Source organism: Gossypium hirsutum, chromosome D11 (genome assembly GCF_007990345.1).
Source record: "Gossypium hirsutum isolate 1008001.06 chromosome D11, Gossypium_hirsutum_v2.1, whole genome shotgun sequence".
In the NCBI taxonomy this organism is placed as follows: Eukaryota; Viridiplantae; Streptophyta; class Magnoliopsida; order Malvales; family Malvaceae; genus Gossypium; species Gossypium hirsutum.
This window is the reverse complement of record NC_053447.1, coordinates 72,105,253-72,120,393: the sequence shown is the minus strand read 5'-3', so window position 1 is coordinate 72,120,393 and position 15,141 is coordinate 72,105,253. Positions and strand designations below refer to the sequence as shown.

Below are 15,141 nucleotides of genomic sequence, written 5' to 3'. Positions count from 1 at the left end.
GTTTTTCATAAACACTTTTCAATAATAAACTAACTTAAAGTAAGTATAACCAATAATACAGAGTCGAATCCGTGCTAGTCGTTGGTAGTGGCATTTTTACCTTCAATATATATACATAAAAAAATAACAATAATTATTAAATTCAATTAAGAGAATTTACTTGTGCTATCTGTCTGTCAATCCGATGTCTGTATAGTAACCTTATTTGCGGCCCAGTTTTCTTTTCAACAAGCTCTTCCTTGGTAAATTTTTTATTTTTTCGCATTGGTGATTGTTGGGAGTTGTACTGTTCCTCTGTGCCCTTTTTTTTAGCTTTCGATTTGTCAAGCTCTTCAAAGTGTCTTTTCATGCCTATACGCGAATTGTTTGTCTGATTATGATTGAGCAATTCTTCGTTCTCTCCATTTTGAAAGTTCCGATTGGTTGCTGGTGTCGTTATCCCATAGTGTGACGAGTCTCCAATATCTTTAAAGGGATTTTCAAGGTGTGACATCCCCATCTTGACACGGATATGAGAAATTTAGATTAAAACAAATCATTGAAACGAAAAGCTTAAACCCTCAACATAGTGAAATCATGAGTCATTTCCTGAGAATTTGTTGTTGCAAATGTTGCTTGTGAGTTTGAGGGCATACAAGGAAAGTATATGTTGTAACAAGGTGTCAATTGTAGGTGGAGAATTCAATTGATTTGGCACTTCTTCAACAATTTTTTTTAGATTGAAGGACAAATTTCGCATAAGAAAACAACAATATAATAACAATAAACAGCAGCAAGAAAAATTTAACCGGAAAGATGCACGAAGAGCAAGTAATTTTTATAAGAGTAATTTTTGATGTACCGTTGATATATAAATTTTATGTGTCATCAGTAAAAAACATTACACCTTATCATTAAATAAAATAAAAAATAATGCATAACATACCATAGGAGGATCAGGGTTCCCAAAGCCTGTTGAGTTTGTTGAGGGCCAAAAAAACAAATCACCTGAGAGCTCTTTCTCTTGAGAGTTCATGCCTGCACTCAGCATCAAGGAGTTCACACCTATGCCTGCACTCGGCATCAAGGAGTTCACACCTATGCCTGCACTCGGCACCGGTATCAAGGAGTTCACACCCATGCCTGCACTCGGCATCAAGGATCTCGACATCATGTTGTTCTCGATCTCTCTCTGTTGAAAGTTCTCTCCATTCTTGTTCATGTAGTTCCCAAATGAAATATCTCCCTCTTGAAAGTTCTGATTGATTGCTGGTGTCGGTCTCTCAGGTGGTAACAAGTTTCCAGATCTTCCATAGCTATCTTCAGGGGATGAAATGTTAGCTATGCTCATTTTGGCACGAGTAAAACCGCAGTGAAAAAAAGAGAGAGCAGGGTCGGGTGTGCAAGAGAAAAACTAAAGAAACAAAGCAATAAATAAGCCCAATAGATCACATAGTGAAATCACTGAAACGAATCACCTGAGAACTCTTCCTCTTGAGAGTTTATGCCTGCACTCAGCATCAAGGAGTTCACACCCATGCCTGCACTCGGCATCAAGGAGTTCACACCCATGCCTGCACTCGGCATCAAGGATCTCGACATCATGTTGTTCTCGACCTCTCTCTGTTGAAAGTTCTCTCCGTTCTGGTTCATGTAGTTCCCAAATGAAATACCTCCCTCTTGAAAGTTCTGATTGATTGCTGGAGTCGGTCTCTCAGGTGGTAACAAGTTTCCAGATCTTCCATAGCTATCTTCAGGGGATGAAATGTTGGCTATGCTCATTTTGGCACGAGTAAAACCGCAGTGAAAAAAAGAGAGAGCAGGGTCGGGTGTGCAAGAGAAAAACTAAAGAAACAAAGCAATAAATAAGCCCAACTTCCATCACCAGAAGCTCGAGATTTTAACTTTCTCTATGTAAAATTGACGCGATAAGACTACCGGAAAGTTAGCTGTCAAACTTGGCACTATATGCTTCAACGAAAGCCCGTGCGCAATTCTGTTTAGGTAATAGAGTTGACTGTATTTTGAAAAAATCTCAATGCCGGTATTTAGTGGAGATAATGGTTTTTTTAGCTTCTGAAGTAGATAAAAAGAAGTTGTTGGACCACTTCATTTTTTAAAATGATTTGTTTTTTGTTTTTGGTAAAGCTAAAAGATAAATAAGTCATTACAATTCTGTTAGGACGAGTTTTTTTAGTTCATCGCGAGAAAGTTACGTTGAAGTTGAATATGCTCGCGCCCATCGCGAGAAAGTTATGTCGAATGTGCGCGCGTGTAAATATGAGTGCCAACATTATTCTTTTCATATTATATTAACCTCAATTTTCATCCCCTTCGATTCACTACTGCATTCTCTTCCTGTTGCAATAATCAAGCAATTTTTGCCTTGATTTTAGTTTGAACCATCAATGGCGGAAGAAGCTGGGTTCACCTTGGGCGACAAATTGAGCTCCCTTATCTCTGACATGTTGCTGCTTGTCAAATATGACCTCGACAGAATCACAGTCTCTGCAATCATAGTTATGCTTCCTGACGCCGAAGAGCGATCTGCGACCAGCAATTTCACAGCTTGGCTTGAAAAGCTGAAAGATGCACTTTACGATGCCGATTACTTGCCCGATGAGTTATCTTTCGATGATTTGAGAAGGCTTCTCTTTCCCTGGTCAAGGGGAAACAATTATGTTCACCTTCCCAAAATGAGCTCTCAAATTCAGGTCATTAAGAACAGGTTAACTTCCCCTGAAAGGGTGTTCGACATGTTAAACTTTTTCGATCACCTCCTCGCTGCAAAGAGCACAACTTTGGTAGCAGGTTGTCCGACTAGGATGAAGACGACGGCAAAGGTAAGTCTTTGGCAAATTAAGATCATTAAATTCTATTCAAAATCTAGAAATAAAGATAAAGTTGACATGAAAAAAATATTGATTTTTTTAAACCATGCATGAAATGAAGAGTGGAAGCAATGAATCACGTAGATGAACTTTTTCTTCTTCTTTTTGTTAATCACATTGACCCAACTTGCAAGCTTTCTCTAACCAACGAATTCCTTTGTTTTTCCTGCTGTACTCTTCGTCGACGGCGGCCGTTTCTCTGTCTTCTCTTCACCGATATAGATACATGAAACCTGTAAGTACTCCTAAATCTACTAATTCGCTATCATATCCTTTATAATTTTTCTGTTGTTCTGAGTTGGGAAATCTGAGTTAAATTTCTCAGATCCGAACAAGAAGATGGGTTATGGCGTGACAGAATTCGAGCATCAGTCTATGTCCAAGAAAAGAAATCTTAACTTTGTTTCCGATGACTTATTGAGACAAGAAAGAAAAGGAATAAGGAAACCGAGGGAGCTCCGGTACCGACTAGAATCATTAACAAAAAATGAAGAAGAGTTTATCGAGTCATCCGTGCCAGAAACAGTGGAAACTTACGATGATCCGACCAAAAGAGGGATAAATAATGTAAGTCTCTTAATCGAACTTACTAATTCACATTCAATTTATTTTAATAAATTCATTTGTTTATTTGGAAAATTTCTTTGCCTGAGCCTCAAAATCTGGTTTTTATTTCCAAAATGGTCCCTATCTAGTGGTAATATCTCTTAGAAAAAGCGAGGCAACTTAGTTATGCAAAGGTGACAAGACTTAATGAAACACATCACTATCATCACTAATAGCCTCCCCTTCTCTTTGTCGAGTAATGAATTTGAGATTTCATGCTTCTTTTATGTCTTTCCGATACATAATTACACATCAAATCTCAATTGAGTTTTATCTAGTGTAATCGAGCCAAGCTGAATTTCATGCTTCTTTTATGTCTTTCCGATACATAATTACACATCAAATCTCAATTGAGTTTTATCTAGTGTAATCGAGCCAAGCTGAATTCAAATACTATCAGATTCAAGCTCGATTTCTAAAGTTAATAATATATTAAAAGAAATAGTGTAATTTAATTATATGAAAATATAAAAAAACTCGATATGGCTTACGAGCCGTTTGAGTTAAGTATTACTAACCTAATCGAGTATTACTTTTTTTTCCCCACCTCCAATGGAAGGTAAAAGTTACTGCAACCGATGATCTAACTCGTGAAGGAGTACAATCTAAATTCCGTGATTTGGAGAACCAACTTTATGACGAAGGCAACGACAAAGTGGAATGCAAAGATTTCCCAGGCTTGGAACAGGCATTGAAGAACACTGCTTGGGGGGAAATTCCGGAGTACCTCGAATCTATTGCAATCCAAATCGAAAAAGATCGTGGAAAAACTACTGATGTTTTTCATATCGCCATTCAAATTCTGGTCTGCGCTGCGATCAAAGAGATGAAAGATTTCTCGGTTGGGGATTTGGATTGGGATACCTTGAAAAAGTGGGGCGCCACACTTAATTACGCTGAGAAATTTGGTTTTCAAGTGAGATTTGCTGATAATCTGTTGAAGAAGAATTTGCTAGCCTATTTTGCTGTTCAAAATCTTCCCAAATCGACTGCAAAAAAATAGCTACGCGAAAGCAAATGCTTGTGCTGTTGTTGTTGTTGGCTTTCTATGTCTACAATGGTATTGACTTTAACGTGCTTGTCCTTAGACTTTGGATTTCTATATGAAGTTTATTTTGCACTAAACAAATTAAGGATTGAATTTAAGTTATAAATTTTGTTTTACATATTAATTAAAATTAAACATTAAATAAGGTATAAAATTGAATTCATCGATTTCGTAAGAAATTAATTTAATTTATGTTTGATTATGAGGTCTAAGTTCAATTTTGAGTTTGAATTAAAATATTCAATATTAAAATTAAAGTCACGAGTTATCGATGTCAAATATTAGTAGGTTTGAATTTTATTTATACGTGGCTCTAGTTTGGGATTTTTTAAAATTTTATTTTAATAAAAATTGTAAAAATTATTATAATTTTTAAAAATTTAAATTTTCTTATCAATTTAAAATTATTAAATTTGATTTATACTGCATTTAAAAGGAATACAAATATTTTTTAAAAAAAATTTATATCAGTATCACTAATATGTCAGGCAACATCACTTAAAAAACTATTACTTTTAGAACGTCATGATTGACTGATGAGTGGGAAAAATTTAGGGTGGTTCCACTAATCTGTCAGACGACACTCAAGCTATTGTAAAAATCACCTATTTTCGTAAATAATCTAGGCTCAATATTATTTTCATAATTAATTGTTTTAAAAAAAAACTAATTTTAAAATATTTAAATAGTTTTTTTTACAAACTTTATTTTTTTACATTTTGATAATATTATTATTAAATTCAACTAATTTTTAAATAATTTATATTCTTACAATGGTGCTTTTGTTTTCAAAAAAATTCCTACCCTAATGTGTGAACAATTGCCTAGTTAAGGGCATAACTTTGACACAAAAAATGTTTAGGTCTTAATGTAAGAACACTTGCTAAGTTTAGGACCTAAATTGAATAAAGAAAAATTGAGGCTCCAAAAAGTGATTTAACAATCCAAATAAGCATTTGGCCCCAAATTTGGCATCTTCTCCTAGTTTAACAGTTAGGGTTTTAAATACTGAAAACTATAAAGAAAACGTTCAAATACCACACGATGCAAAACGAGATAAAATAGGGGATATATCAATGGTTTCTTATCTCTACAACATGAATAAGATATATTTTTTATTTAAGAACTTGGTAATTAAATTTATTTTGGCATCTATAATTGTTTTTGTCTATTTTGATCCCTAAATTTGAAAAAATATAAAAATTTCACAGTCAATCGATTCAACCACTTTGTTCGGATCGTTATATTGATCAGTTCTCAATCTATCCGATTTGGTCTTAATCTAGTAATACTAATCACATCACCAAATCTTGACAGTGTCCATATTTAAGGACCAAAATGAATCCAATTACTAAATAAAATAACAAAAATGGACCTAATTGACAAGTTTCAAAGACAAAAAATTATATTATCGCTATTATCAAACCTATCAATATAACAAAAAAATACAAACACAATAAAAAATCAAACACGGCAATATTAGATATCACATTATACCAAACGATATAATAGAAAGATAATACACCAACATGAAATATATCAATGTTTTAAGATGAATATCACAATGTAATATAAATTATTAAAGTTATCAAAATTTATATAAAAATAAAATATTTTAAATGCAATTATAACTCAACAAAATAGACCAACATAATATAAATTCAAGAACATTCTAGATAAAGTTGAAACATAATAATATTAGATACCACATGATACAAAATCAATATAAAATATATCAATGTCTCAAAATCCATCCATATAATATAAAATATTAATCTTTCAAAGTTCATCTCCAATATGATTATAACACAACAGCACATGAATAAGGTCCAGATAAACAAGGTAAAGTTCATGAAAAACAAATTGAAGCAGGGTGATTTTCCAAATATTTTGCTGCAACTGCGAAAACACCCTTTGATTCACAACCATGAGAGCTCAGCCACTAATGATTTTGGAACCCCTTTTTTTAGTTGCATCCAACCATTGTTGAGCAGCAAATAAAACAAGCCGATGATGCAACAGATCATCAGCAAACTCCACTTGAAAATCCTGTTCCTTAGCGATCTTGAGTGCGGCTCCCCATTTTTTCAACCTATCCTTGTCCAAATCCTTGACTAGCAAATCTTCCATCTCTTTAATTGCAGCGCAGACCAGAAGTTGACTACCAATTTTGACACATTCAGTGGCTTTTCCACGAGCCTGGTCGATTCGAATTGCAATAGGTTTAAGGTAATCTGGAGGTGCCAGACCAGTACTGTGTCGTAAGGCAGGGAAGTCTAGAAAATTCACTTTGTTGTTGTCTTCGGCATAAATTTCCTTTTCCAACTCATTAATTTTAGACTTTAATTCGTCTTGAACATCCCCTTTGTTATTGTCTTTGGCATAAATTTCGTTTGCGAACTCATTATATTTAGACTGTAATTCTTCATGAGTTGGCAAGCTTCCATGATCATCAGCAACTTCTTTCATAAATGGATATTTAGAATACAACTGAAATAAAAAAACACCAAAAACATGTCATAATTTGGTAAAAGTACCACGGAAACCCCTATGCTAGGAGTGAGATTATATTTGCCTCTCTTTATTAAAAAAAATCAAATTAATCCCTATATATTAGATTAAAAAGCAGAATAGTCATTTCTGTTAAAATATGATATTAGATTCATACAAAAATTACACAAGTACCACACTAGAAAAAACATTAAATTCAAGTACTAATAAGACATTCGAGAAATAACATTTATATCTAATGCTACTTTAGTAATTCAAGTTTTCAAATCTACCACTCATCATCTACCAAATTTATATATATATATATGTATATACACCATACCTCTTTTTGAAGAGTCTCCACGTCGTAGTCCTGAAATTTAGGAGAAATATAAACAAATGATTAAAGATGATAATAAGGGCAAGTCTAAAAATAACTTTAGATATTGAGACCTGAAAAAAGAAGATATTGGGTAGACAACAAATTAATCAAGAAAGATATGCATTTCTTTTTCTTTCCAAGTTCATAGGTTGAACATATATAGTATTTTCGAAGCTATGTCACTTTATATTCGTGTTTGACATATGTATGAACATTGGTTTAGAATATAACTTCCGAAGTTTTTCAAAATATATGAATTTTTAAAAAAAAAATTAAATATGTCAAGATTAGACGTGAATCCATAGAAAAACACTTGTACTCAAATCCAACTAATATAATTGAAAATGACTTCTTACTAGATCTAGAAAAGAAGTGTAGTGGATGCGGAAACACTTTACATTGTGATGAGGTTTATAAATGAGGAATGTACAGACACATATTTGAATATAGGTATACCTTCAAATACACAAATACGTATCCAATGCGTAAACCTGAATCCAAACAAATAGCTGAAAAAGAGACTTCTTGCTATGTCTAAAAACAAGTGTAGTGCATAAGGACATGCATTATAATTATAATTATAATTATAATATAATACTATATTAGTTAATATCAATGATAAGAAATGTGCAGACCTTGTTATTAAGGAACATTGCCACAGGGTTCTTTCCTTTGTTCAACTCCTGAAAAGCCAAGTTAAATCGTTAGATCAAGAGGATATTGAACTCGGCAATTATATTTGTAAACATTGGTGTACCTTTAGTTGTTGGTCAAATTGTCTGAGCTCATTTCGTACTTGGAACAATTTCTGCTTTGCCTCAGCTTCTGGTAAACGCTGTCCCTTGTGATTCCGCTGGATTTCCTTGATATTTTGCTTAACTTTCTTGAGATCAGATAGCAGTGGCCATTTTGTTTCGATTTGCTCAAGGGAGCCGAAAACTTGTGGTAAGAGATCACAGGCTCTCTCCGCAATCATCTTATACATATTCAAATAAGTCTTCATGCCACCAAATATACACACAAAACAAGTGTTAGAAACATATAGACATTGACAATGCAAGGATTTTCGGACTAATAGCCTGAATCATTGACTAGTTGATGGGCGACCAATCCAGGCGATGTGGGATTTATTATCTTCAACATATAGGTATAATGCACAACAATAATTTGAATTGAATATGAGACTTACTTTAATTATTTTTCTGTCAAGTCGATCCACTAAATTTTTCGCACCTCCCTTTATAGGTTTTTCCTCAATAAGTTCTTCCCTTTTCGGTTTCGGCTCTGGTTGTTCTTGAAGAGTTGATGATTCACCGATAAAAAAGGCTCCCCCGCGCTGCTTCTTTGTGACTCGTCCTTTAGGTGCGGACAAGTTACAAGAGACTAATTCAAGGTCTCTTTTAATGCCCAAGTTAGCCTGATTACAATCGACCGAAAACAACAGTCCGTTGCCGCCATCTTGTACTTGAGGTGTCGCACTACCAAGCCGTCGAAGGCTTCCTGTAGATTCGATGCTGGACAACAGCAGTCCGTCCACGCCATACTGTACTTCAGGCGTCGCCCTCCCAGGCTGTCGAAGGTTTCCCGTAGGTTCCAGGCTGGACAACAGCAGTCCGTCCGCGCTAGTTTCTACTTTAGATGTCTCCGTCTGAGGGTCTACCGTAGATCCCAGGTTGGTGCTGCTCGGAGAGTAATCAGGAAAAAGTTCATCAAAGTAGAAATCACTGTCAAGGTTGGTCATCTTTCACAGATCTGGGGAAATTAAAATCAGATCAGCGGAAATCATTGAATGAATTCAGATAGAAAGAAACAAACGAACTCCACTCAAACAACAGATATAAAGTAACAAAACCAAAGGATATGAAACCAGATTTCCTAAAAAATCTACCTTTAAAAGGACACTCAGCAGCAAAATCAAAGCAAGACAGATAAATACTAGTAATTCAGTAGCTACTCAGAGGTAGAGAATGAACAAGCCGGTGATCAAAGAAATGAATGAAATCAAATATTTATACGTGAATCAAGTCAAGTGGTATTAAAGACAGCTCGAGAAATTTAAAGGAACTCGACACGAAGTATGTAAATTTGTATATCTGGTAGGTCCACTGACCTGCCTTTCCACGGGTACCCTCCACAACTTTTTTTCCTTGATTTACGATACTAGGCTATTTTACCGACCCAAAATAACGACCACAGGCCCATTTACAAAAAAATTATGGAAATGGATTGTTTTGTTTAAAATTTACTAGAAGGGTCAACTCCCCCAAAACGCGTTAAGTTAATGTCGTTTTTAAGAGAAACGTGAGGAAGTGTGTTCAGCTCAACGCTTTTTTTTCTAATAACATATAAAACGCATTCACATCAGCACACTTTAGTAAAGCACTTTAACGTAGATGCATTTTTGCCCGTGCTTTAACGGTCAACTCCAACGACTATTTGAACTAGTCGTTGGACCCCAACAGTAAAAAAAAACTATAAATCCCCTCCCCACATTTTTTATACACAATTCTCTCCTAAATCTCTCAAAAATCTTTCAAATAGTCTCTTAAATTGTTTTTTAAAATTCTATTTTTATCTAAATTATTCTTTTTATTATTTTTTATTAGTAATTTTAAGAAATAGTATTTTTATTAAAAAAAATTTTGTGTTCAATTATAATTTTAGCAATGGTTGGGTCTCTAATCCGTTTTGATAACAAGCACATCTACGTAATCAATTGCAAATGGTAAGAATAAATTTTAAATTTTTTTATTTTTTATTTCATAGTTATAATTGAACTTATTTTTTTTTTATAACTTTTATGTAAATAAGTGGATGAACGAATTTTGTAATACCACATTCGTAATTTACCCAATCCTCCATCACCGTTGATCGAAACATATCTGGGGGAAGTTGTTTTTTGCACATGGCCCTTGTAGGCCGGGGGTGTAAGTTGGAATCGAAACTCATAAGCGCGTTGGTAAAAGGGTGGAAACTCAAGACACACACATTTCATCTTCCATGCGGTGAGTGTACTATCACTCTAGAGGGCATACAGTTACAGTTGGGGTAACATGTTTACAGGTTGATAGTCATTGGGTCTGTTCGGCCTGTTGACTGGGGAATCGTATATTATGATATTTTAGGTGTGGTTCCGGAGACGATTTACGGAGGTCGGATCGAAATGGCTTAATTATGAAATAATTTCGTGGAGCTGGTTAAGGATTCGACTGAAGTCCAAAGAGAACGACACGCTCGGGCATACATCCTTCAAATCATCGGGGGTATCCTAATGTCGGATAAATTACGAAATCTCGTCCATCTAAGGTGGCTATTGAAACTCATCAATTTTAGAAGAGCGGACGAACTTATTTGGGGGTCCGTCCTATTAGTGACATTGTACCACGAGATGTGTCAGGCGACGCAACTAGAAAAAATAAAAATTGATGGTTGCCTTTTATTACTACAATCATCGCAACGGTATCACTTTCCATTTTTACGTCCTCGAGTGAACTACCTGTATACATTCTCACTCATAACAAGGTAAAATTCAATATATATTATCATTATTAAATTGATTTAAAATAAAATTATTATGCTAGTAAGTTATTTAAATAGGTGGAACCATACCCCGAGTTGCGTGAGATTACCTATCGAGCTTCAAGATATACGACTTCTATTAAACCAACTATCGAAAGCAAATGTATGTATTTATTTAATTTTGAACTATATACAAATAACGTAGTCGATTTCGTATTTAGTAGTGTATATATAACACTAATGTTTTTATCACGTTCATATAGTTTAAATAGACACCATACTATAATTGAGAAATTCGGGTAGTAATCCCTAAGGAATACATTGAAATCTAAGGCTAAGACGAATGAGTGTCCTCATATTGATGATTTCGAGATATCATTATAGAAACTTTCTAACAAAATGGTTGTACTATAGACATTTTCAACTGTTCTCACCTCTCGAATAGGAAGAGATGTTGAAGTCGCAAGTCTTTCATCTGGTCTTGAAAATTCCATATACCTCAAGAGACAGTGATCCACTTTCGAGGTGTGTCTACACCATTACCTTCAAGCCCCGAGCACATTTGATATCAAATGAGTCATATCTCACGAAATTGACAGAAATATAAAATCAATACTTAATAGACGAAACTTTCATTGTCATAGATCTAAAGATATTTCACTTAATTCTTTTACAAAATTCTATCAACTCTATATTCTGATTAAAAACTAATCGCACTGTCTTCTCTAATAAAAGAAATCACATTGTTCTAGATTTTACAAACCTCACCACTGCATTAATGCAATCCAAATACAACAGTTACAACAGCTTTTGGCTTTCTAACATTTCCCAACATATAAAAACTGTAGACTTTGATACCTTGTAGTCGACAAACAACTTCAATCTCTATTGCTTTATTGCATGTACACTTGAGCCATCACTTGTTTTGATAAAATTGTAATTTAATCACTCATAATTCTTCATTTATTCAATTTAATCCTTATTCATCCATTTTCAACTCTTAAAGATATATGCACTATTGACCCTTCAACTTTCCCATATTTATACTTTAACCCCTCAAACTTTAAATATTTACACATAAACCAATATTTTTCATATTTATATTTTGACCCTTCAAATTCTGAATAACTATACTTGTATCTTAAATTTTGACCTTTCTTTTATTTTGTTTATATCATTTTCTCACTTTATCGAAAAATCAATTATACACTTTCAAATTTTTACTACTTTCATAATAATTTAGGAGTATTACATTCTCGATTCTAACGACGATAAGTTCCATGTACTCCGGAGTTTCGTTGTCCCTTCCACAAAGTTAATAATCAAAAATAGCCTTTTCACTCTGCATTGTTAGAGGCAAATCTTCTCAATCTTGATCAGGGGTAATAGGCTCATTAGTAGCAAGTTCTTCTGAACAAACCATGTAAAGGCTGCAGAGAGCTAAAACAACAAAAAATAGGCAAGTGCCGTAAGTTCGAAGTGTAATATATTGTAATAAAGAAATTATATCGATACCTCAATTTTTCAAAGTCTAGTTCCCAACCCTTGAAATGTAAGAGAATATGAATAAAGGATTGAAATGAAAAACCGTCCAGTAAGGCAACCCCAGACTGATCACTTGAGAAATTATGAACCCTTGATACTGCAGAAAATGGAGATGCAACAGAGATACATATGCACCAAAAATTAATCAAGTAAATTGATTTTCCAAATCTTGTTTTCTCGTTTTCATTAAGTTGGTTTTGATCATGATTTTCCAATGCAATAAATATACAACTAAGTACATATGCACCTATATCATACCTCTCTTCTTAAGGGTCCTAAGAACAACCCGAGGCATTGAGGCCAGATATAGACGGCAAAAATACAGGGTTTTCAATGCAAAAGTCCATGCAGAATTGGAGAAGCAGGGAGAGTCCTACACATTAGGTTATCTGGTCTGATATTAAAACTCTAGGTTGTTCAGGTAGAGGTTTGCTTGAAGTGCCTGTTTGACGCATATTGTGATATGGATGTCAAATATGACCCATCAAGATTCCTTCAAATACATGTTAGATGCAAACCCGCATTTGACATTATAATTATGAAGTTATTTAGAAATGAGTAATTTACCAACACATTTGACTATAGGTATCGGATATGACCATCAAAGATTCTTCTAAATACATTAAGAAAACTAAAAGAACTAAAAAAGTTGAACATGCATGTGTTGGGCATGAATTCTCATTTGAAACTCACCACAACCAAATCTAAGTACTAATGTGATTTATAAATAAGAAGGGCTTAGAGTATAATGTGCATACCATATTATTATTCAAGGTTGCATAGCTCTCTTGCTTTTTTCTTTCAGCTCCTGAATAATTACGTCAAATAGAAAGTTAAATGAAGACTTATATAATGAAATCAAACTTAGTAATCAAGATTTAGATTTAAACATCGAATACCTCTGATAATTGTAGATAAAATTGTTCAAACTTCTAGTGTTTTTTGAACAATATCCATTTCGACTCAACTGCTGCTAAAATGAAGTCACTGAACTTGTTCTAGGAGATTAGTAGACCTACAGACAGCATGAAGGAGACATCTAAAGTAAAAACCAGGAGACATCTTGCTTCCTTCAAACACTAAGTTCATCGGTTATCAATGGAAGTTCGTTCGTCGTTTACTTTAGATGTTTCCCTCAAGCTGTTGAAGATCCAATCGTGTAGTTCCCACATCAAAACCCCAATTGTTGCTAAAAGGCCAATCCGTGTTATTCAAAAAACTGTCATCGTTTAGCATTTTGAACAGATCTGGGAAATTTAACTCAGATCAGATGACGAATCGGGAAAAAAAAAACAAATGAAAATCATAACGAGCAAGCAAATCAACACCACCTAAATGTATTTTTTTAAGGGATATAAAAAATTATAAACTAAGGAAACTCAACGATTACGAAATAGAACCAAATAAAAGAAATTCTGCAAATTTCAGTAGTACTCACAGGTAGAGGAGAGGGGAGAAGGTGCAGCTGCCAAAGAGTAAACTAAGGAAATGAAGCTATTTATTGAGGTAGGGTTTTAATAAGATGGTTAATTTCATCAGTTAGTCCCCGAACAATTAGTCAGATTCTAAATAGTCCTAAACTTTAAAATGTTTTAATTGTCTTTGAAGTATTAGTATCATATCAATTAAGTCCGTCCTTCAATTGGTCTCCATGTCTGCTTAAAGGCTAAATATCAGCTTGGATCAGATTCGGGTAAAGAAACAAAACCAGCTACAAGGAGTAAGGGGCGATTGAACCAAGCAAAAACCAGTTAAATTAGAAAGGGATAATATACTAAATGGCATCTATTTTAGTTTTAATATTCAATTTGGTACTTAAATCTTTTGTTTTGTCCCAATTTTTTTTACTGAGTTTGACTTCAATGTTCACTTTAGTACTTGGGGTTTCTCGGTTTGGCACTTGAGTTTTTTTTTCCCAATTAAGGACCGTAATTTAACTTCAATGTTTACTTTGATTTTTGAGTTTTTTTTCCAATTGAATACCTATATATTTTTAATTAGAACACACTTGTCAAACATTCATTGGGAGCACATAACACTGTTTGATCCGGATACCAAATAAAATATAGAAACCAAAATTAAATATCGAATTAAATATTGAAACTAAATTCAACTATCAAATGGTATATTAACCCAATTAGAAAATAAGTAACTAACATAGTTCAATATAAACTAGTTCGATAAATTTATTGCACATATTTTAAGTTAAATTTGAGATTTAGTCCTTATATTTTAATTTCATATAACATGATTTTCTATTTTTACAATGACATTAATTAGCCCAAATATTATATTTACTATTCTTGTTAAAATATTGATGTCAATTAATTTCTAAAACACACACACACACAAAAAAAATCTATTTAGGTGATAAATTTGAATGAGTGTTTTTTAGGATAAAATTCATCTTAGTATTTTAACAAGAGCAAGTAAAGGACTGCAATATTTAGACTAATTAATAATATTATAAAAGTAAATAAACTAAATTATGTGAAATTAAATATAAATATTAAATCTTATATTTAAACATAGTAGAGAGATCATAATCATAATTTAATATCAAACAATCTATATCTAACATAGTCATTTATCATTCGGTTTAATAAAACAATGTTTTAATTATATTTTTAATCAATAAAGTCGTTATAATTATTTTAATAAATATATATTAAAATTTTAAT

At 33.4% G+C, this 15,141-nt stretch overlaps 2 protein-coding genes and 1 long non-coding RNA gene across 3 annotated transcripts; 1 reads left to right on the top strand and 2 right to left on the bottom strand.

Annotated features, from left to right (window-relative positions):
- The first annotated feature begins 3,080 nt into the window (after nucleotides 1–3,080).
- On the top strand, nucleotides 3,081–4,598 carry LOC107940437 (uncharacterized). The gene is made up of 2 exons (XM_016873858.2): nucleotides 3,081–3,437; nucleotides 4,036–4,598. The coding sequence occupies exons 1-2, from the start codon at nucleotides 3,210–3,212 to the stop codon at nucleotides 4,477–4,479; spliced, it is 672 nt and encodes a 223-aa protein (XP_016729347.2). The 5' UTR covers nucleotides 3,081–3,209; the 3' UTR covers nucleotides 4,480–4,598.
- Nucleotides 4,599–6,265: 1,667 nt separating this feature from the next.
- On the bottom strand, nucleotides 6,266–9,431 carry LOC107940431 (uncharacterized). The gene is made up of 6 exons (XM_016873851.2): nucleotides 9,285–9,431; nucleotides 8,586–9,148; nucleotides 8,154–8,393; nucleotides 8,032–8,079; nucleotides 7,358–7,387; nucleotides 6,266–7,014 (listed from the first exon to the last, which is right to left on the bottom strand). The coding sequence occupies exons 2-6, from the start codon at nucleotides 9,135–9,137 to the stop codon at nucleotides 6,460–6,462; spliced, it is 1,425 nt and encodes a 474-aa protein (XP_016729340.1). The 5' UTR covers nucleotides 9,138–9,148; nucleotides 9,285–9,431; the 3' UTR covers nucleotides 6,266–6,459.
- A 2,887-nt stretch (nucleotides 9,432–12,318) lies between these two features.
- On the bottom strand, nucleotides 12,319–13,999 carry LOC107940435 (uncharacterized). The gene is made up of 3 exons (XR_001695443.2): nucleotides 13,899–13,999; nucleotides 13,360–13,707; nucleotides 12,319–13,268 (listed from the first exon to the last, which is right to left on the bottom strand). It is a non-coding gene; the product is annotated as an uncharacterized lncRNA (long non-coding RNA).
- Between the last annotated feature and the right edge of the window lie 1,142 nt (nucleotides 14,000–15,141).